The 21,089-nt window shown below is 43.2% G+C and overlaps 1 protein-coding gene across 2 annotated transcripts in view; it reads left to right on the top strand.

Moving 5' to 3' along the window:
- The window catches only part of MORF4L1 (mortality factor 4 like 1), a 37,713-nt gene extending 23,906 nt beyond the window's left edge, over positions 1-13,807 (top strand). For both annotated transcript variants that reach the window (XM_075006521.1, XM_075006519.1), the window contains 7 exons: positions 582-607; positions 1,229-1,317; positions 3,896-3,997; positions 5,623-5,711; positions 9,600-9,772; positions 10,135-10,219; positions 13,124-13,807. In XM_075006521.1, coding sequence (XP_074862622.1) covers positions 582-607; positions 1,229-1,317; positions 3,896-3,997; positions 5,623-5,711; positions 9,600-9,772; positions 10,135-10,219; positions 13,124-13,208 — 649 coding nt within the window. In that variant the 3' untranslated portion in view covers positions 13,209-13,807. The remainder of the gene's footprint in view (positions 1-581; positions 608-1,228; positions 1,318-3,895; positions 3,998-5,622; positions 5,712-9,599; positions 9,773-10,134; positions 10,220-13,123) is intronic.
- The last annotated feature ends 7,282 nt before the right edge of the window (positions 13,808-21,089 follow it).

The following is a 21,089-nucleotide window of genomic DNA, read 5'->3' as shown; positions in this document are numbered from 1 at the left end:
TGCACGTTATGGAAGATAACTTTGAAGTATCACCTCTATGCAGCATTTTAGTTGTTAGAAAGTCAGTACCTCTTTTGAATACTAATAGTTCTTGACCTCTACCTTTTGTCAGAGAATTCCATAAGTTAGTTATACATTGTGTGTTTACGCAGATAGGGAATTTTATTTTTAATTGACTTTTATGCTACCTTTACAACCAAACCAGTCATGTAAATGTTCTATTAAATGGAAAAAGCTGGCAGAGGATTAACTATGGTGCTATGAGTATGCCACAGATAGCTTTTATCAGTTCAGATCTGTTTCCATTTAACTTTATATTGAAGAAAGTAAATGACCAGTACCTTTAGTGACCCCATCTCTAACTTTGTTTTACTAGTGTCGTCTTCCCATAGTCAGGTGGCTTGGTGGGGCTTGGTTCATTGTCCTGAGTTTGCCAGATTAGGTTGCCTACTGACTTCACGTTACTACTGTGTGAGTTGTTTTTTAAGAGAACTTTTTGTATAGGTATCCCCCCAAATTAAGGCTAATTATTAATGGTACCTTAAGACTTGAAATAATGTTTCCCTTTTTTTTTTTTGCAGGAAAACCAAAAAGAACAAACAGAAAAGTAAGCCTATTTTTATTAAATTATGGGTTTATTCAGTCCATGATTGAAGATCTACTGGGTCAGATAATCATTTGATGTAAATTGCTATAGTTCTAATTTCAGTGGGGGCTAGGATAATTTACTGACTGAGAATCTACCCAGCTAAGTTTATGAATAACTTGTGTCTCAGGTTTTGGGCTCTTAAGAATGTGGAAGCATTAAAAAAGGTAGAAATGGAAATGTTTGCTTGCAGGACTGCTCAGAAATTAAAAACCAGACAAAGTGAGTGCATGCAACAGTTCTGCAGTAAAGTTGATTTTTCTCTGCCACGGGTGTTGGGTATTCTTTCATTCAGGGTGGATATTGTGTGGGCTCAATTGTCATTTAGTGGAGATGTGAAATACGCAAATACGGTGGGGGGCTTCCTGCGCCAGGAAAGTGGCGGCTGCTAGAGCTTCTCGCCCTGGGGAAGCAGTGGCCTCAAGCAGCCACTCACGAATAATTGAATTAGTCCCCATGTTCGCGAACTTTGTTGTAGTCAAACAAGTCCTTTCGACGCTGTTAGTGTCAATATAAAAGGCCTCTGCAAACAAAATAATAGCTCTGTGTGTGTGTGTGTGTGTGTGTTTTTTAAATGCGTAGCTCCTGGAATTGGGGAAGGCAGCAGTACCAGTGAGACACCCCAGCCTCCAAGGAAGAAAAGGGCTCGAGTGGATCCCACAGTTGAAAGTGTATGTATTTTAACTCGGCTGTAATGCTCCAGTTAGGTACAATAGATTGAAATGTGGCAATCAAGACAAAACATTCTGTCCTTGGTTACTGTGTTTGTTTTTTACAAGTTCCTGTAGAAGTCTGCAGCTTGGATCTGCTTTACCTTTTTGGTCCCAAGTGCTTGATAGATATGTCAGTAATTTAAGCAAGACCTAAATTAAGGTGTTCCAAACAATCTTAACTGTGTCCCTTCCTTACTGTTTAAGGTAGATCTGTCCGGCAGGTATGTCAGCTCTTTGGGCAGGGGGTTCTCTGTCTTGGAAGTCTGCTCAGTAACACTGTCAGATGGGAATGGCTTATTTGGTATTACTACATACTGTGTGTGTCCAGCATAGATTTTAACCAGGATGAACATGATTTAAGTAGCAGAATGTGTATGTGTAAATCTTGTCACTCACTTTTACAAACAGAATCTGGTCCAGTAAAAGATCTTTATGCACTCTCTGGTATGTGTGTAACCCACCCAGTGAAAGCAGCATTGTCCAGCACCCTTCCAGTTGGAGACCTCTGTAAAACAGGCATTTCTGATCTTTTTTGAAAGTCTGGTTTATAGTCCAGTTGGTGCAGTACCAGCAGACTAGATACTTGACTCCAGCAGCAGAGAAATGTCACTGCTACTCCAACGTGGAGTAATGGCCACGTGGGCTTGGTGTGCTACCCCGGTACAGAGTTGCAGTTTGGCCGTTGCAGGTGGCGGGGCAGCACACAGACCCATGCCTCTGCCTAGGAACAGTAGGGATATTTCACGGCTTGGTGGTAGCCTCCCGAGGTGAGGGCTGCCTGGATCTGGCACCTCACAGCCCTCCCATGCTCGAAGCCTCCTAATATACTCAGACACCCTCTCCCAGCCCGAATCCTACAGCCCTACTGCACTCCAAACACCTCATCCCTGGCCTCACTTCAGAGCCCAAGCCCCTAGGCAGGGCCATCACCCCCTCCTGCACTGAACTTTCCTGCCCTAATCCAGAGCCTGTAACCACTCCACACACCACTACCAGGCCTCTGCCTGGAGTCCCCTCCCATTCTCAGAACTCTCAATCAGAATATTTGGCTAAATGGCACCCCCTTGTTTCTTCCACATGCCAGGTAACAGCCTTTTCTGTGTGTGGAGAACACACACTGTTGGGGTGATCAGGATTTTTTGTATAATATAATGCATGTGTTATATATAAAATTGAAGGTGTACACAAGCTGCTGAGAGAGATCAGGTTTATTTGTTGGAAGCTAGTTGCAGGTCTAATAGCTCTTCTTCCACCAACACCTAAATAAGGTTGCTTACAGGAAGGTAGGAGATGTATTAATCCACTTACTGCAAATACTGACAGTCTTGACAAAACAGTTTTGGGTTAAGTGATCCATCAGGGCTCCTACGTTGACTGAAAACTGCCACGCAGATTTTACAGCCTGGGAAGTTTACCCTTTTCCGTCAAGACAGGGATGCTTATAAACTGACAGTGAGGCTTAGACCCTGCTTCAAGAACTGAATGAGAGGACAGGCTTTGCATGGCTACAGGGTCAGCCTGTATGAGTCTCAGGCCTTCATTTTGCAAGGATGTGAAATGTTAGCAGCAAATGGATTATTTTTTTACAGCGCTGTTGAAATTTTGTCCACAATAGTAAAGCTTTTCTCAATATTTTGCAGCCACTGTAATAAGCTGAGTAGTGTGTTTATCTGAGTTAGCTTTCTGTATCCCTATTTCTTACAGAATTTCCAAACCTAACTCTCTGAGCTACCATTGTGCTTCTGCTGAAAAGACAGCCACAGAGGAAAATGTCAGCAGTTGGTATGCTGTCGTCATGAGCAGCATTCAGAGCAGCCACTGGTGCCTGAAATATGCTGGCTGTCTGCAAGCAGATCTTAGCAGACAGTGAACAAGAAATGAGGATCCCTTGATGTTTGTAGGGAGATAGGGAGTGCTTTAGCTGATGCATCAGCTTAAGTATTTGAGAGCTAAGGAAAGTGCTCTTAGGTCCTGCAGCTGCAAATATGATTTTTTTAAAATATATGTTATATTTCTTCTTAAATAAGAAGCTTTTATGGTTGGAGGAAAACCTTTAGTATGTCAATAGACTTGTTTAGCAACATCTAAGGAATATCAGATTTGTAGGTTGGAGTGCCAAGAATCTGTCAGCACAGCACAAAGATGTTTGTAACTGGGAGTAAAGTCACATAGTTACAACTACTTAAAATGTGGCTTATGAGTAACTGAATAGGGAGAAAAGTCAATGCTAAGGGTGGTGTAAGCATAACTTAATGAATAGTTAGTGTAACACAAAATAGAAGTAAGGCTCTCAAATGCAAAAACCTCTACTGGTTTTGTAACGTTAATATCTTAAGTGTTGCTATAGTGATATTTGTCTAACGGCTGAAATACAGCAAAATTCTATCATTGAATTCTTTCATGTCATAAGATTTTGAAGTAAGAGTAGCAGCTGCAGTCTTGACTCTGACAGACCACTGCATGATGACTACCTTTTGGAAAATAAGATGATCAAAGAAGGGTGATTTAATTTTATTTTTGCTTCTTGATTATTCAGGAAGAAACATTTATGAACAGAGTTGAAGTGAAGGTAAAAATTCCAGAGGAGTTGAAACCGTGGCTTGTTGATGACTGGGATTTGATCACAAGGCAAAAACAGGTAGCCCTTACACTGTGAAAATTATGTATATTGACCCCAACTGACAGCTGGGGAATGTCTGCTCCTTGTGCCTGGGGGGAAGTGGTGCTCTACATTACAAGATATGCTTATTATGGCTACTCAAGGCTCATTTGACCAGGTTGTAGGTACCAGCTGGCTTCTTCCCACCCACCACCTGAGGTAAATGTTCAGCAGAATTTCATGTCAGAAGCACATCGTGGACCCTCCTTTAAGTCTGGACCTCTTTTAACTGAGGAGAGAAATGTAGTTTATTTCAGGAGCAGGACATGATGAGTTGAATTAAGCTGAATTAATCTCGCAAGAAGCCTTGTTTTGGGTACAAATCAGGCAGGAAAGCAAAACCGACTGTGCTAACCACTAGGCTCTGCTGCCTACAACTCAGTCCTGACCGTTTGCTTTTCAGAAGTGAAAAGGAAGTATATTAATGCACAGTTTTTAATTCTGGCCTTTGTATGCATATATAATAGCTTCTGTGTACAGGCCTAAACATAGAAGCTGAAGACCTTAATGGCAAGTGTATTTGAATAATGTTAATCAGCTTCTCTGTGCTCTGGTACAGTCATAGGATTCCCTCTTTAGGTAGATGTGCCACTTGCAGGCATTAGAACTTACAAGGTATGGTTACTGGTGTCTCAACTGTGTCTGCTGCCAGCACAGATCTTCTCAGAGAGAATGAGAAACCCTGGATGTTCGTAGGGACACGAGGATTCTGGACTAGTTTTGTGTGATGCAATGCTGTCATGTTAAGTTTAGAACAGAACTCTTTGTTTAAGACCCATTTAAAACAGTGGGCAACATTTGACGCATAAAGCTCTCGTGCGGCTCCATCTTGCCTCTACTGGGAGGAGTGTAGTAATTCCTGCTTATGGCAGCCAGATTTCATATGGATTTATCTGTTTGTGGGTCTGGAATTGGTTGCTGCATGTTAGAGATTCCAAGGAGCTCTGCTTAGTCCAATAGTAAAAGATGACTTTTGAAACACATTAACATGCAGAAGGAGAAGGGGTGAACATGGTCGAATGGCTGCTGTTACGGCTGTGAATGGTTTAATTGGTAGGTCTGGAACATCCCCTTGCCTGGGAAGGGTGCTGCGGAGTGTCGGGAGCAGCCCTTATCTGTGGCAGCCTGGGGGGACCTTCTGCTGCAGACAGGGGTTGCTTCTGCCTGACTGGAGTGCCCCCCACTGGCAGCAGCCCCAGGGGCAGGGAAGCGCCAGCTGGGCCAGAGCAGCCCAAATCCCCAGTGCATTGCAAGCAGGGGAACTCCAGCCTGGCTGGAGCAGCCCTAATACTTGCTCCAGCTCTCCTCTGCCACCCTCCTGCTTAAATCAGTTAACCAATTAACTGGTTAGCTAACCTAATGTTTAACCTACTAAATGGGACTTTACATCCCTATTACCTTGGATTTCATATCTTCATGGTCAAAATGATAGAGAGCCTCAGACAAAATCCTACTTATGAGCTCTCTTGAGAGCTGAATAGTATAGAAAAGTTGTTTTCTACATAGGTCGTCGTTGTATTTGTCAGTACTTTAAAACCAGTATGTAGACACACATCCTACAGGTGAGGCTCTTCATCTGTTTTATTCTTTGATTTTTTTCTCAGCTCTTTTATCTCCCTGCCAAGAAGAATGTTGACTCAATTTTAGAGGATTACGCAATCTACAAGAAATCACGAGGAAACACTGATAATAAGTAAGTAATGGCATTTTAAAAGACATGTCTTAGCCATTAAAGTGTTTTTCTGTTGATTTATTAGAATGCCCTGGTCTGCCTTTCTGGATGGGCACCACTTGTATATAGACCTCAGTCTTGGGCCCAGGTTATCCCAGGAATTTCTTAACCACAGACTTTTACTGTGGAGCGGGTCTTTGGAAAATGGTAAACTCTTGAACACTATCCACATGACTTGATCTCCTGCTCTTGTCAGCTTTGGGCTTGTTCAGTATCCTTAAGCAAGGTAAACCACTCTTGCTGCCTTCTTCTTTCCAGCTGCATCCTCTGGTGGTAGATGGTTTTCCCCCTTACAGATCCATCCTTGAGGTCTCTCATTTGTGGTCATGTGTTCAAACGTCATCTCTCTGGCTAGGTGCTTTGGCCAAGGAGTTCCAGCACTATTTTTTTTAGATAGGTGTAGAATCGAGTCAGTTAGGTCTCATGTCTGGAAACCCATTGTTCCAGCAGCAGAGAGTTAGTCAGGGTTGATGCTTCTCTGACTCTTCACTATAGTCACCAGGCCCTAGCACAAGAGGAGCGTTCTAATCCCCAAACGAAGGCTGTAGCGCAAAGTGAAGGTAACTGGTGGTTACAGGTAAAATAGACAGAAATACAACCTGGATTTGGCTGTTTGAGGCAAACATCTCCCGTTCTCACCGCCACTGTAGAAACTGATTTAAAAAAAGGGGGGGGGTAACTTGAAGTGAACCAGAATAAAGAACTTCTGTGCTACCAAAGTGTCAGGCTGCAATTTTTAAAGTCTGATTTTTTTCGAGCTTCTTTGAAAATACCGGTGTACATGTGCTTCCTTGTTCTCTCTCCTCTGTGTGTCTAAGACAAGGCTCAGGTTCTAAAGATATTATTCATAAAGGAAACTAATCTTTTGCTGGTCCATATGCAAAAACCAAATAACATTTTTTGATTTTTATACCCCAGGCCCCTCCTACTGTTGCTAAAATTGCTCATGGCTTCCCTTGTGTAGTTCTGTATTTAGTATGTGGTTTAGCTTTGTCCCAGGTGTCTATTTTAAGTTTCCTGCAGACCCTATCTTTCTAACTTTTGAGTGCTTAATTGTGCACTCTTCATTGTGTTAACTTAGTTTGTTAAGTGGATTTTTCTAGGGCTGGCCGCGGATGGGATGCTCTTTCATGCACTTGGGGTGCATGGAAAAGCCCACTCCCTGAAGCATCTGCACACTGTCTTATCCTTTTCAGTGAGCGTCTTAAAGGGCTCCTACGGGATCCTCCAAGGTGTAGAGCTTGATGCTATGTCTATTTGAAATTAGTACTCCTGTGATGCCTGTAGGAGTAGAAACACAGGGATTAGAGTTGGAGTCTTTCTAGTGTAGTCTCCTGTCTCCTACAGTGGTTGGCACTCGGTGCTTTAGAGGAAGGCTCAGGAAACCTCACACCATGCAGATGTGAGTTAATGAACCCTCCATAGAGTTCTTATTGTAATCGCCAGTAACAGTTGGCTTAAGACCTGAGAGACTTTGGTTGTCATTAACTGCTGGGATGCTTGTGTTCCAAGTGAGAGGCCCAGTTTCTTTTTCAGTCGTGTTCCTCTCGTTGGTTACATCATGGGACAGTGTACTCCAGTCTCATTAATGGCATGAGAGTGTTCCCTTTTATCAGTTTGAATCTGCCATCTTTGTTTCATCAAATGTGCCTTTGTTGTGGGTAGTTTGAGGTGTGGATTAAGTTCAGGGCATATTGATGGTCATAAGGGTGTTTAAGTCGCTTCTGTTTGGGTGGAATAATTGTTGAACTGTTTGGAAACCATCTCTGGTGGTCAAGGGGGCCATAGAGACAATGCATGTTCCAATAACGTGGATTTCCAAGCAAAGGAACCTCCCCTGCAACTTGAGAGCAGAAGACTGAAAGAGGTATGTTGGGTGGGAGGGATATGAGTTCTGAAAGATGCTTGGCTGCTCTCTCTCAATTGGGAACTCACTCAGGAGGTCAGACAAATTTTCTTCCTCCCTTGACAATGGAGTTCAGTACAGCTTGGCTGGAGTCTAGGCTGACCAGAATGAACTATACTTTAACCATCATTTCTCTCTGCTAATCTCAGGACTTCCTGAGCTTCCTTGCAGCTAATAAGTCCTTCTCTTTTGAAATCTCTCTTGGAATGTCACTGTAAATACTGGGCGAGGCTCATCAATTCTGGAAGTGTACAGGTCAGCACTGGGGCCTAAGTTGAACTTGCTGAATACAACTCATGGTGTCAAGCAGGAGTGCTGAAGTTTAGACTCAGGAGTGAAAGAGAGCTGTTTGGTGTCTGGTGCCTCCAAGGGATTCTTCCGAGAGACTCTTCTAAAGCGAGAGACCCAGCACAGATCTAGTGCAGGCACTGTAATTATTCTACAATCAGTAATGTAACTGAAGACTTGTGGACCCATGTGTATTATGGCTTTGAAAAGTATGGCTAAAGATGTTACAGTTCAGCTGCTTGAATGATTGTTTTGTTTCTTCCATCACCAAGTGCAGCATCACTTGAGCTGTCAAACCCAGTTCTGAATTAATTCCTTCAGCATTCATTGCTGAAGTTCATGTTTGTGCCATAGAACTGACAAGAATAACTTCCAAGACCTGTGTAAGGAAAAATTGTCTTTTCGTTTGGCTTTGAATGTGCTGCTTTAGCCAAGCATTTGAAGTGAGAAGGCAAATTGTGCTTTTATTCATTTAGAACTAAGTTGGCTGGAGGCATGCCTTCCTGTAGAGCCAGAATACCTCACTTTTAAAATGGTAACAGAGAGAAAGCTGTGCTAGTCTATATACTATCAAAACAAAAAAGCAGTTCAGTAGTACTTTAAAGACTAACAAAATAATTTATTGGGTGATAAGCTTTTGTGGGACAGACCCACTTCTTCAGACCATAGCCATACCAGAACAGACTCAATATTTAAGGCACAGAGAACCAAAAATAGTAATCAAGGTTGACAAATCAGAAAAAAATTATCAAGGTGAGCAAATTGGAGAGTAGAGGGATGGAGAGGGAGTCAAGAATTAGATTAAGCCAGCTATGCAAAAGAGCCCCTATAATGACCCAGAAAATTCCCATCCTGGTTCAAACCATGTGTTAATGTGTCAAATTTGAGTATAAGAGTTCAGCAGCCTCTCTTTCAAGAGTGTTGTGAAAATTCCTCTTCAGTAAGACACACAAACTTTTAAGTCATTAACAGAATGTCCCACTTCATTAAAATGTTGGCTGACCGGTTTGTGGATCAGGAGTATTTTTATGTCCGTCTTGTGCCCATTAACTCTTTGTCTAAGAGTGTGAAGTCTGTCCAATATACAAAGCATCTGGGTGTTGTTGGCACATGACATAAATGATAGTTGAGGAACATGAGACTGTACCCATGATTCTCTGAATAACCTGGTTAAGTCCAGTGATACTATCTCCAGAATACATATGTGGACAAAGCTGGCAGTGGGCTTTGTTGCAAGGAAAAGTTCCAGGACTGGCATTCCTGCGGTATAGACTGTGGTTGTGGGTGAGAATCCCCATAAGGTTGGGAGGTTGTCTGTAGGAGAGAACAGGCCTGTCACTTAGGGCCTTCTGGAGTGTGGCATCCTGATTAAGGATAGGTTGTAGGTCTTTAATAATGTGTTGCAGTTGTGGGGTCTGTAGGTTATGACCAGTGGTGTTCTGTTCCTGGCTTTTTTGGGCCTATCGTGGAGTAGCAAAACAACCTCTTGAGCTGTGCGTTTTTCTTTCTCTGGACCATCTCTTGTGAGTATTGGCTCTTCAGAGTTTTAACATTCAAGTGCACAGCTGCCTCAAAAACCACAGTCCTGTTGCTTTGTCTTGGGGCTTTTGGTTTATTTTTCTTATGATATTCCATATTTCCTTTCTGTGTGCCAGAGAATACGCTGTTAATGAAGTTGTGGCTGGAATAAAAGAGTACTTCAACGTAATGTTGGGAACTCAACTGCTGTACAAGTTTGAGAGGCCACAGTATGCTGAAATCTTAGCGGATCATCCCGATGCACCAATGTCACAAGTCTATGGTGCACCACATCTATTACGATTGTTTGGTGAGTATGACATCTTGATAGTACATAAGGCTTGACAGTGGTTAGTGTTTTGTCGTCTTTTCTGTCCTGTTAATTGCAATAAGACAGTGAATCATGGTAAAATGTCTAAACAAATGATCCTGTTCTATCCTTCAGTCATCTGTATGAAATGTTCAAAACAACAAATCACATATTCAGAATGGACACTTTCAAAACACAGTTGTTCAGGCAAGCTTGCGTAGATAAGAACCGGAGTGTCTCGAGTTAGTGACCAACTCATGCAGATCTTGGACTTGTATGGCGAAACTTGTTAGTTTGTCATGAATAATAGCAACAAATGCATGTTTCCATAATTGTGGCAATGTATTTGTTTCTTAAAACAGTGCGAATTGGAGCTATGCTTGCCTACACTCCTCTTGATGAGAAGAGCCTGGCTTTGCTGTTAAACTACTTGCACGATTTCTTGAAGTAAGTTCAGCATTTAAAAACCTGTTTTGAAGGTTTTTCAAAACCACTAAAACCCTGATCCTGCAAACACTTTATGTTTAATGTTGTACATGCGTGTGTTAATGGGGCTGTGGCCTATGTGCTTTTGGACTAATTTTTTTTCCTGATAGTATTTTAATTATCATATTGACAGGGCATATCACAGGCTGATAATTAATCTGCAACGCTGATCTGGAGAGCACTTGAATCTCTTGACAATCTTTCTTGCAGTTTTATGGTGGTGATCAGTTCTGTATAATTTGTATTTCAGGCCATTGTGCATTTCAAGACCTAGATTAACCAAAGTAGCTTAAACTTTTTTAATAACTAACCAATCTGAAAAAAGATTGGTTGGTTAATATTGCAGTGAGTCATACCTTTGTAGTAACACAGCCTTGGTAGGAGAGGTCATGTACTTGAAATTGCTTTGGAACACTTCATGTCACGACATACTACAAAATTTTTCATCATAATGGAGACAAGTGGCTTTTTTTCCATTGAAGGCATGGAAGAGAGGCAAAACATATGGCCATTGTGTTGGTTTTTTTGCCATTACTCACATTTAATAAAGTTTTTTGGTATCTGAAGTACACTGCTGTTTAAAAGCAAAGAAATTAACAAACTGTTTGGGCAGAAAAAGATCGTTTGTTCTTGCATGTGCTACTGCAAACTGCTGAATCAGGACAACTTCATCAGTAGTTCAAAAACAGTCATAAATGAGTTTTCAAAGCTGCACAAAATGTATATTTTAGTCCAGTGTGCAAAGTCCCCAGTTAAGATGAGCATCCAGTTCTATATACATGCAATCAGTCCCTACCTTGAAGAGCTTATCCAGATAGACAGGTCAGACAAAGGTTGGGGGAGGGGGGGGAAAAGAGGTGCATTATCCCCATTTTACAGATGGGAAAACAGAGGCCAAAGGGGTTAAATGACTTATCCAAAACAGCACAGTCTGTGGCAGAGCTGGGAGCTACTATGAACCAGGTAGTTCACTGAAAGGCAAAGTTCCAGCCATTTGTTCCCTGTTGCATTTTAGAAGTCGTTGATCTGCTCTTCAATAGCAAACCAAGTCTAAGTCCCCTTCCTCTCCCCCACCCCCAATAACACTTGGAGACACTTAAGAGCTGAAATCAGCTAGGAGCTTTTTCAAGTTTTACTCTATCTTACTGGAGGACTTAAATGTGAAATCTGAAAGCGGAATGTTGATTTGCTGTAGGAGATGGATGTTGATGTCCTGTTTGTTGGAGGCTCTGACTGCTATAAAGAATCAGAGGTTCTCTACATTTTAGAAATTTTAAAATCTGTTTTAGGGTATGAAAGAATCCTTGGCAGCTCTCAAATTTGAGGACTTCATTTAGTAAGGGCCTATGCTTTGGAACGCTGGATGCATGGTGAACTATCCTGTTGTCACTGGTGTCACTGTTGTGCTTTTAATCCCCAGTGAATGCACCTCCACCATTGTCTGACTTGCTAGTATGGGAGGAAAATATCAAGCACCCTCAGCCTTGTAGGCAATTTAAATACTGAATGTTTGAAATTGCTTGGCTTTGTGCCTTAATGCAGAGAAAATAGTAGCATGTCTCTGGAGTGTGCTAATAACCTCCTTGGGGATATACTTATCTGATGGAGCTGGAAGGGACCTTGAAGTCATGAGTCCAGTCCCCTGCCCTCATGGCAGGGCATATCACCATCCCTGGCAGATTTTTTTTAATCTATTTGCCTCCACATCCCTAAATGGCCCCCTCAAGGTTTGAGTTCACAAGCCTGGGTTTACCAGGCTAATGCTTCCAACCACTGAGGTATCCCTGTCTCATTTAGAGATAGTCTTTGTACTACCACACTGTTACTATTGCTTTCTCTTTATTCCTTCAATAAAGCAATTGCTGTTTCTTAAACACTACTACGAAGGATGAACATTGACATAATTTCATAGATGAGAAGCTAATATAGAAAGTAATCCCTAAAGTTTGAAAATGTGTTAGTAAATTCCTGAGCCTCGCAGGGAGCCATACAGAACTCTAAAAATATTCCCATTTAAAAATGTAGACATGGTTGATTAGGGAGGAAGCCTGATTCTGCCTTACAAAGAGAACTTGAGTTTCCCTTTGAAGTACAGGTCGAACCTCTCTAATCCAGAACTCAGCTGGCAAAATCTGTAATCAGACATGATTTTAGTTAGCCTAATGACTTCTTCTAATGGGTGTGGCCAAGTTTCCCATGGTCCCATAAAGTTTGTTTATAGCCTCTAGTCCTGGCTGTCAGTGTTCTCTGGTGTAATTTACCCCAGTAAGCAAGGAGTGTGTTGGTAATATGCTAGAAAATATTGACCTCTCGTTGTCTGTCTGGCACCTGTCAGGTCCCAGGGGTGCTGGATGAGAGAGGTTCAACCTGTATTCAGTTTGCTGAATGTCCTATGTACTTCTACTACCCATGGTCATGAAGCTTCACATAGCACCTGTTAAGAGCCACATTTGCTTATGTAAAACGGTGGGCTACATCTTATCCATGTACTTGGATGACTGGCAGACATCCAGGAAGGACAGAGATTTGATATGAAGCTGAACTCATAATTCATACTGTACTGCAATCTGTTGCAGGTCTTGTGGCAACACTTGACTATAGCCAAATTTGTTTGACTGTATTATTTCACTGCTTGGAATTAGTTTCTAGCACATGCTGCTTGAAAGCCTGTCCTTAGTCTGTAGAAATATAGAGGTTAATTACTGAGAGATGTGACATGTTACACTGCTAAAATCCTACATAGCGCCTCTCCCAAGGCCATCTTTTGTAAGCCACAACCTAGTGCATCAGTTTGGATATACTATACCTGAAGTCTTGAGAGCGACTGGAACAGCTGTTCTGAACATGTATATTTTTCTTTCATAGGTATTTAGCAAAGAATTCTTCCGCACTGTTTAGTGCCAGTGACTATGAAGTAGCCCCTCCCGAATACCATCGGAAAGCAGTATAACAGCATGCCACTGTGTAGCGAAGTAATACTTTGGCCTCTGTCACAGTGCTGTCCATTTCTGTTTTGTTCTTTGTCCTTCCATTGCACGTCTCTTGCACAGATTATGTAAATTTAAAGTGAATAAAGTGTGTGTTTAAAATTGAACTGACATTTGTAAGTTTTAAAGTGTTTAATTTTGTGGTGTTCTGAATCAGAAGCCTGAGAAGGAGGCTTTGGGAACCCATCAGTTGGATGTAGAAAAGTACAGTTAGCATATGATTTCATTGTCTGAGCTCCTTAAAGCTTATGGGTCCATTGTTTTGGCACTAAGCTCTTGCCTAACTTGCAGTATTGCTTAGTGATAAGTGTCCCACAGGGATTGTGGTGACCAACTTCTGTTACTAATTAGTCTGACTTTCAGCTCATTTGCTTTCTTGGTGTTTGAAGTATAACGTTTATTGATCCATAAATTTGTTCCTTGCCTAGAGAGTTGAAGGATTGTGACTTTTGTATTCTAACATGATGGGAAAATGTATTATTGTATCTTGGTGTTCAGGAAATGTTGGTCTTTCAAGGAGCTATTTTACAAGTCTTCAAATAAAACTTTTTTTTATTTCAAATGTGACCTAGTCTAACTTTTTTAAATTGACCTGTGTTCTGTTTCATCTGACCACGAGGTTACATGAAAATGCAGTAACATAAATTATAAATCATATCCCTTTCTCATAGTTAATATTTTCAGATACTGTTGATTTAGTCTGTTGTTTGATTTGAGTTATTTGGAGCAGCTGGCTTTGAGTCTTACTTAGCAGTACTTATGACTCACTGAAATTGATCGCAAAGAGTGCTGAATCTTTATTCAGAGAAATCAGACTGCATGAACAGCAACTAAATCATAAGAGCTCATGAGAAACAGCGCATTTTGAAACCAATACTTTTTAAAAACAACTGCTTCTGACCTGTTACTTGTCAGGCAGCCAAAGCCTAAAATTCATTGGATTGTGACATTCAATAGATAAAACTTGAGCTTGGAATAGCACATTCTTCTCAAAGCCCCAGTGTTCCTCTTTCTCCAATAAACCTCATTGTTTCCGGTAGTCAACAGGCATCAGTCTTTCTATTTATGAGCTAGATTCTTCCCTCCAGTAGGGCATAATTCAGTTCCTGCCTACTGATAATGGCAATTCCAAAATGCATGACTGGTTTATCTTTCTACAACAAGTTGGGACAACTTTATAATGCAAATTGTGTAGTAAACTTCGTACATCTACAGTGGTGTTAATGTGTACTTCTGAATAACCTTGTGGTTCTGGACAATACACATGAAATTGCAATTCTAGTTTTACCTCTCGGCCTATTTTATGCGTGTCTTCTGGCTTCAGATACCCTGCACGAATAATACTGTTAAAATACGCTCATCCCTCGTTTAACGAGTACTTTACTCACAAGTACTCGCTATAACAAGGGACACTTACCCACCTATCAGAGGTAGCTGTTAGTCTGTATCTTCGAGAACAACAAAAGTCCTGTGGCATCTTATGCCACAGGACTTCTTGTTATACCCACCTATGTGCACTAGATGAGTGAACTTCCCCTGCTCTCTTGAGCCAGCTTGCAGGGTCCCTGACTTGAGGGGAGGCGGGGAGACCCACAGTCTTGTGGCTGGAGCCTTCTCCCTTGCTGCCCTCAGACATCAAGCTGTCTGATAGCCCTGGGGCTGGGGGAAGAGGGAGAAGGCTCTTAACCTGGTTCCCTCCCCTGCGCTGGTAGGAACGTGAAACTGACCAGCCATGAGCTGGTCCCACAAGCCATGGGGAGACTGGAACCAGCCTGCCCCTGGCTCCCAGCTCCTGCCACTCTGGGAGCCAGGAAACTGACCAGCTCTGGTGATTCCTGGCTCCCCTCCCCTTGTAAGAAAATTGGGAGTTACCCGGGGTTGCAGGAACAACCCCTGGGTAACTCAAGGGTTTACTGTATTAGTCCTCCCGCCCACCCTGCAGACCTTGCCCTTGGCCAGGTTTTAACCCCTTCCAACCTTAAACTCCCTCACTGCCCCCCCAGCAGTCCCACTGCCCCCAGGCTCATGCACCCCCTGCAGCCTCACACTGCCCCCAGGCTCAGACCTCTCCCCCACATCCCTGAACAGCCCCAGCCTTAGGCACTCCTCCTCCTCCTCCCTCAGCCTCTTCACTGGGGGTGGTAGACTGGGCGGCTCCCCCAGCCCTCCTGCTCCCAGCAAGTAACCGTCCTTAAAACCAATTAACTCAAGTGTTAAGGTTTCAGCACCGAGGCATAGGGTAATGGCTACCTCTATTGATAGACATCTGCCTTAGGCAGCAGTGTTGAGAAACTGCAAATAGCTTAACAGCCATGTGCAGCTGGGAACTGCCCAGCTGGTGACATTTAACACATTTAATGAGACCCATATTTGGTTCGCAGCCCATAGGCTGGGAGTCCCTGCTCTCCATCCACACACATACTATATCCTATTTCTGGTGCCAGACTCTGCAAATACATCAGAAAAGTACCTAAACTCAACTGGTTCATGTCAAGTTGTAGGCACTTGGAATGAACTGGGGACTTTTACCTGTACTTTAATGGGAGTTTAGTGTCGCTCTTACGAGTTTTCATGTACAAGCAGAAATCGGGGAACCAATTATGCTCATAAGTGAGGGATGAGTGTATTTAATCTGTCAGATGCGTGGGTATGATTTTTGTCTGAGCAGAAGAAAAACTAAAGTAGTATTTACACAGCGATTAAAGATACAGGCAAAATATTCATATGTTTGAAACCTGTAAAAGGGTGTTGCCAAGCACTGATGTTCTAACAGTAAGTTTGGCTCCACAAATTCAACAGATTTCAGTCATTGCTGAGTTCTAAGCCTAGTGAATAGGTGCGTATGCTTATTTAACTGTTAAAGTGGCATGTAACTGATGGCCACTTCCATTGACTGTGCCAGGCTAACATACATAACGATTGCACCACTGAGAAGCTAGAGAAATGAATACTGTTCTGTTTAATGCCGTTTCCCTCTAGCAGCCCCAACCTAGAAGCTGCCCATTCTTACTCTTCTCATCCTAACTGGAACCTCATGATACCAACTGATTCCCTGTACTTCTGTGGTTTACAGCCTGAGTGCCACTAACAAGGAGAAACGGCTGGTGCCTCAGCACAGCATCTGTAACACTCTGCATGTGTGGCTGTGTTGTGAGGGCTACAGGAGAGCAGTAGAAGGGAAATATATTAGCCCCAGATTAAACAGGTTCCTGTTTCCAGAGTAAACTAACAGAGGCTACTCCAGAACTACCAGGAATTTGCCAGAATCAATCAGGGCAATCAAACCAATTAAGCACCTGGAAGCACTTAAGTTTTCAGAGGCAAGTGAGTCAGACTAATCAGAACATCTGGGGCCAATTAAGATCCACTTGAGTGGTTGAAAAGGGCTCCTCTTCTGGTAGCTCAGTGTGTACGAGGAGCTGAGGAGAGAAGGTGATGTGGAAGATCAAGCATACGCAAGTGCTAGAGAGAAGAACCTGTGGGTAAGGAAGGGTAGAGGGCTGTGGGAAAGTGACCCAGGAATCATACCTGTCACGTAGCTGTTATTGGAAACACTTGCAGGTAAGAGAACAGGCCCCAGTTCCACCCTCTCCCCATTACAACAAGGGAACAGGACTGGTTTTGGGAATGGGGTTTGCCCTGGCCTGCACCACTTGGAGGAGCCACAGAGACGATGGAATTTGGTTTTCTCATGCTGGCCAATGATGAGACTAGCTCAACACAAAGCAAGCTGATGCCTTAGAGAGGGCTGCTGTGAGCCTCAGAGGCAAGTAAGCTGCCCAAAAGGGTGGGATCCCCCAAGGTTGAAGAGGAGCTTTCTCCCACTGTGACTGGAACAAATGTGTGTGGAGAAGAGTCACAATCTTTGTATTACCACCTGCTATTTTGCTACTTTTCTATGTTAAAGGCTTAATCTCTTGAGAAGGACTGTGTTGTGTTTGACTTCTTAATGAGAGTGACTATTCATGAATTTTTTTTTTTAATTTCCCGTTTGGCTTTGTCAGAAAGTGTGAAAATATTGAAGGACAAATGAGGTAACCTGGGTAACTATAGTCCTGTCAGCCTCACATTGATCCTGAGTGAGATAATGGAGCAGCTGAGATGGGAATCGATTAATATGGAATTCAAGGATAAGAGTTACTGCCAGTCAATGTGGGTTTATGAGAAACAGATCCTGTCAGAACAACCACCACACTGGGTCAGATCAAAGGTCCATCTAGCCCAATGTTCTGTCTTCTGACAGTGTCCAGTGCCAGGTGCCCCAGGGGGAAGGAACGGAACGGGGAATCAGCAAGTGATCCCTCCCATGTCACCCATTCCCAGCTTCTGGCAAACAGGCTCAGGACCCTGTCCCTGCCCATCCTGGCTAGCAGCCGTGGAGGGACCTCTCCTCCATGAATTCATGTAACTCTTTCTGAACCCTGTCATGGTCTTGACCTTCATCACAGCCTCTGGACAGGAGTTCCACAAGTTGACTGTGTGAAGAAACATTTCCTTTTGTTTGTTTTTAAATCTGCTGCCTATTAATTTCATTTGGTGAGTCCTAGTTCTTGTGTTATGGGAAGGAGTAAATAGCATTTCCCCTTATCTACTTTCTCTGCACCAGTCATGACTTTATAGACCTCAATCACATTGTCAAACTCACTTGATATGTAGGTGGTTTTTCTTTTTTCCTTTGAGCCCACAAGTTTGGATGGTAAAGGCGATGACTTTGATGTAATATACTTTGACTTCCAGATGGTGTTTTGTTAATCAAAGGGCTTGTCTACACTTGCCCCCAACTTCAAAGGGGGTGTTAATCAGGGCGATGGGAGACTACTGATGAAGTGTTGCAGTGGATATGCAGCACTATATTAGGCTAGTTCTCCCCCATGGCAACTTTGAAGTGTCAAACTTTAAGATGCTGGCATGTGTGTAGCTGCGGGTACGTCGAAGTGCCTGCACTACTTTGAAGTGCCTTTATCCCCAAAATTTTGGGGAGTAAAGGCTCTTCAAAGTGGTGTAGGCACTTTGAAGTGACCATGGCTACATGCACGCTGGCACTTCGAAGTTGCCGTGGGGGAGAATTAGCCTAATGAAGTGCTGCATATTCACCGCAGCACTTCGTTAGTAATCTCCCATCCGCCTGCTTAACATGCTCCCTTCGAAGTTGTAGGCAAGCGTAGACCCAGCCAAAGTGTTATGAGTAGAGAGCAATTTGAGCTGCATTGAGTTGGTCAGGTTGGTTTGTCATGGCCTTTTGGAAACTATTAACATCCTTATTTACCTCGATTGCTTAGAGTTTTGACAACTGGGTGGCCATGTCCTGGTTTACATCCTTAGTTTACCTATCATTGATGTTATTTTCAAATGCCCACTCTGTGTGTCAGATGGTCCACGTACTATGGGACCATTTCAAAGCTGGAGATATTAAAAAGATCTTGATGAGGAGAAACAGATGCCAAATATTACAGTGTGGTGAGGCAGAGCCAGGGGTTACCACATCTCATGGTGAGGAGAGGAGAAAACTGATCTGTGCAAAGTCAAAGAGTTGAAGGTGCTAACTGCTTTAAATCCACCACTGGTTCATCCTGGGCCAGCTGCAGGTTTGTATGTCTGATTTTTGCTTTGGCTTCTTTCCGACAAGCGTCTGATGCATGGATTCCCACCTTCCTTGTGAGACTGCAAGGTCCCTGCCCGCTCCCCAGTGTGTTGTTTTGAGAAGGGCAGATACAGCTCACTTTGGAAGCATGCTGATTTGCACCGATTCTCATGCAGTCTCTACTCAGGCCAAAGTTAAGCGTGTTGAATTTGCAAATGAATTCCAATGCAGATGTCTCCCTCTGTAATCTCGTGATAAAACCCTTTTGTAGAAGAAGGGCTACTTTGAAGTCCATTATGGAATGTCTTGGGAGGGTAGGATCACTTACTGGTTTGTGTGTAACCCAGCTGTACTACTGAGACTGGGTCTCATGTTCTGCTTCCCACCGAGGCTCTGTCCAGGTCTTGCTCCCTTGGCCTCCTTCTCTTACTCAAGTGTTTTGCCTTTTTTTAACGTCCTTTCCTGTTGCTCAGACTAGCCTCTTAGCTTTCCTCCTTAGTCTCTATCTGGCTGCTTCTACTTTGGTGTCCTGGTCATCATTTTAATTGTTAATATAGATGAAAAGCGCTCTCCCTGCTGGTCATCACTCATGCTTATAATCCCCTGTGTATGTCTCTAGCACCTTCATGCATTTGTATTGCTAAAAACGAAACCTTCAAAAACAGTCAGAGGGCGTTGTCAGGTTTGCTTTACTATCAGATATTCTCATACCAGTCTTTCTGGTTGCATCAGATCTTCCCTGGGTAGGGCGCTGGGGGTTTCCTGCTAACCATGCAAATCTTATCCAGTCTCCTTTCTAGTGCTGCTTGTCTGAAATGTTGATCATCAGACTTTGGAGTCAATTTCTCTGGCGGAGCAATGCCGTTTTGGCATGGAGACTGATGTGCGTACCAGTGAGTGATGAACAGGGCTCATCCTGAAGGCAATTCTTTCTTTCTTTAAACCCTTGTACTTCGAGTGGAGCATAGGTCAGCTCCAAGTCTCCTCTACTTCACTCTGTCTCAGGACAAAACTTCTGGCTGACCTCAGGAGTACCCCAGTTGTTGCCCTTCATCTCAGTTGTCCAAGGTCTTCCTCTTCTGTGTTTTCCTTGTGGGTTCCATGTGAGAGCTTGGAGGATGGTTTTCTGAGAGGGTGGCCGACCCATCCCCACTTTTGTCTCTTGAGTTGACTGTCAAGTGGTTCTTTTCCTGCTCTTTTCCACGGCTCCTTGTTTGCAAGCAGGTCCTGCCACGTGCTGCAAAGGATGTACCTCAGGCATTTATTCTGAATGTCTGGAAGGACAATATGAGAACATAAAAACGGCCATACGGGGACAGACCAAAGGTCCGTCTAGCCCAGTATCCTGTCTGCCGACAGTAGCCAATGCCAGGTGCCCCAGAGGAGGTGAAGCGAAGACAATGGTCAAGTGATTTGTCTCCTGCCATCCATCTCCTGCCTTCGACAAAAGGCTAGGCACCATACCTTACCCCTTGCTAATAGCCATCTATGGACCTAACCTCCAAATATTTATCGAGCTCTTTTTTAAACTCTGTTAGAGTCCTGGCCTTCACAGCGTCCTCTGGCAAGGAGTTCCACAGGTTGACTGTGCACTGTGTGAAGAAAAACTTTCTTTTATTAGTTTTGAACCTGCTACCCATTAATCTTATTTGGTGTCCTCTAGTTCTTATCGTATGGGAACAAGTAAATAACTTTTCTGTATTCACTTTCTCCACACAATTCATGATTTTATATACCTCTATCATATCGCCCCTCAGTCTCCTCTTTTCTAGACTGAAAAGTCCCAGTCTCTCTAGCCTCTCCTCATATGGGATCCGTTCCAAACCCTTAATCATTTTAGTTGCCCTTTTCTGACCATTTCTAACACCAGTATATCTTTTTTGAGGTGAGGAGACCACATCTGCACACAGTACTCAAGATGTGGGTGTACCATAGTTTTATATAGGGGAAGTATGATATTCTTCGTCTTATTTTCTATCCCTTTTTTAATTATTCCTAACATCCTAAGAGACTGATGCTATTGCTAGTCCAGGTGCGAAGGCATCTGGCATCTGAAACTAAAGCTTTCACAGGAAGTCCAGGTCTGTAGGATACCAGGAATGCAGGATTTGTCTGGCCATTAAGCAACAGGACAGAATAATGGTCAAGGCAGAGCTTTGTTGCCCTGGGGGACTTGCCAGAAGCAACTGTGCCTGAGATCCTCTGCTGTGCCCAGTGGACATGGAGAGCCATGGGTGCTCTCGAGCAGGTGCGACGTGGACGC

Source organism: Carettochelys insculpta, chromosome 12, assembly GCF_033958435.1.
Source record: "Carettochelys insculpta isolate YL-2023 chromosome 12, ASM3395843v1, whole genome shotgun sequence".
Taxonomy (NCBI): domain Eukaryota; kingdom Metazoa; phylum Chordata; order Testudines; family Carettochelyidae; genus Carettochelys; species Carettochelys insculpta.
This window is presented reverse-complemented; position numbering and strand designations above follow the sequence as displayed.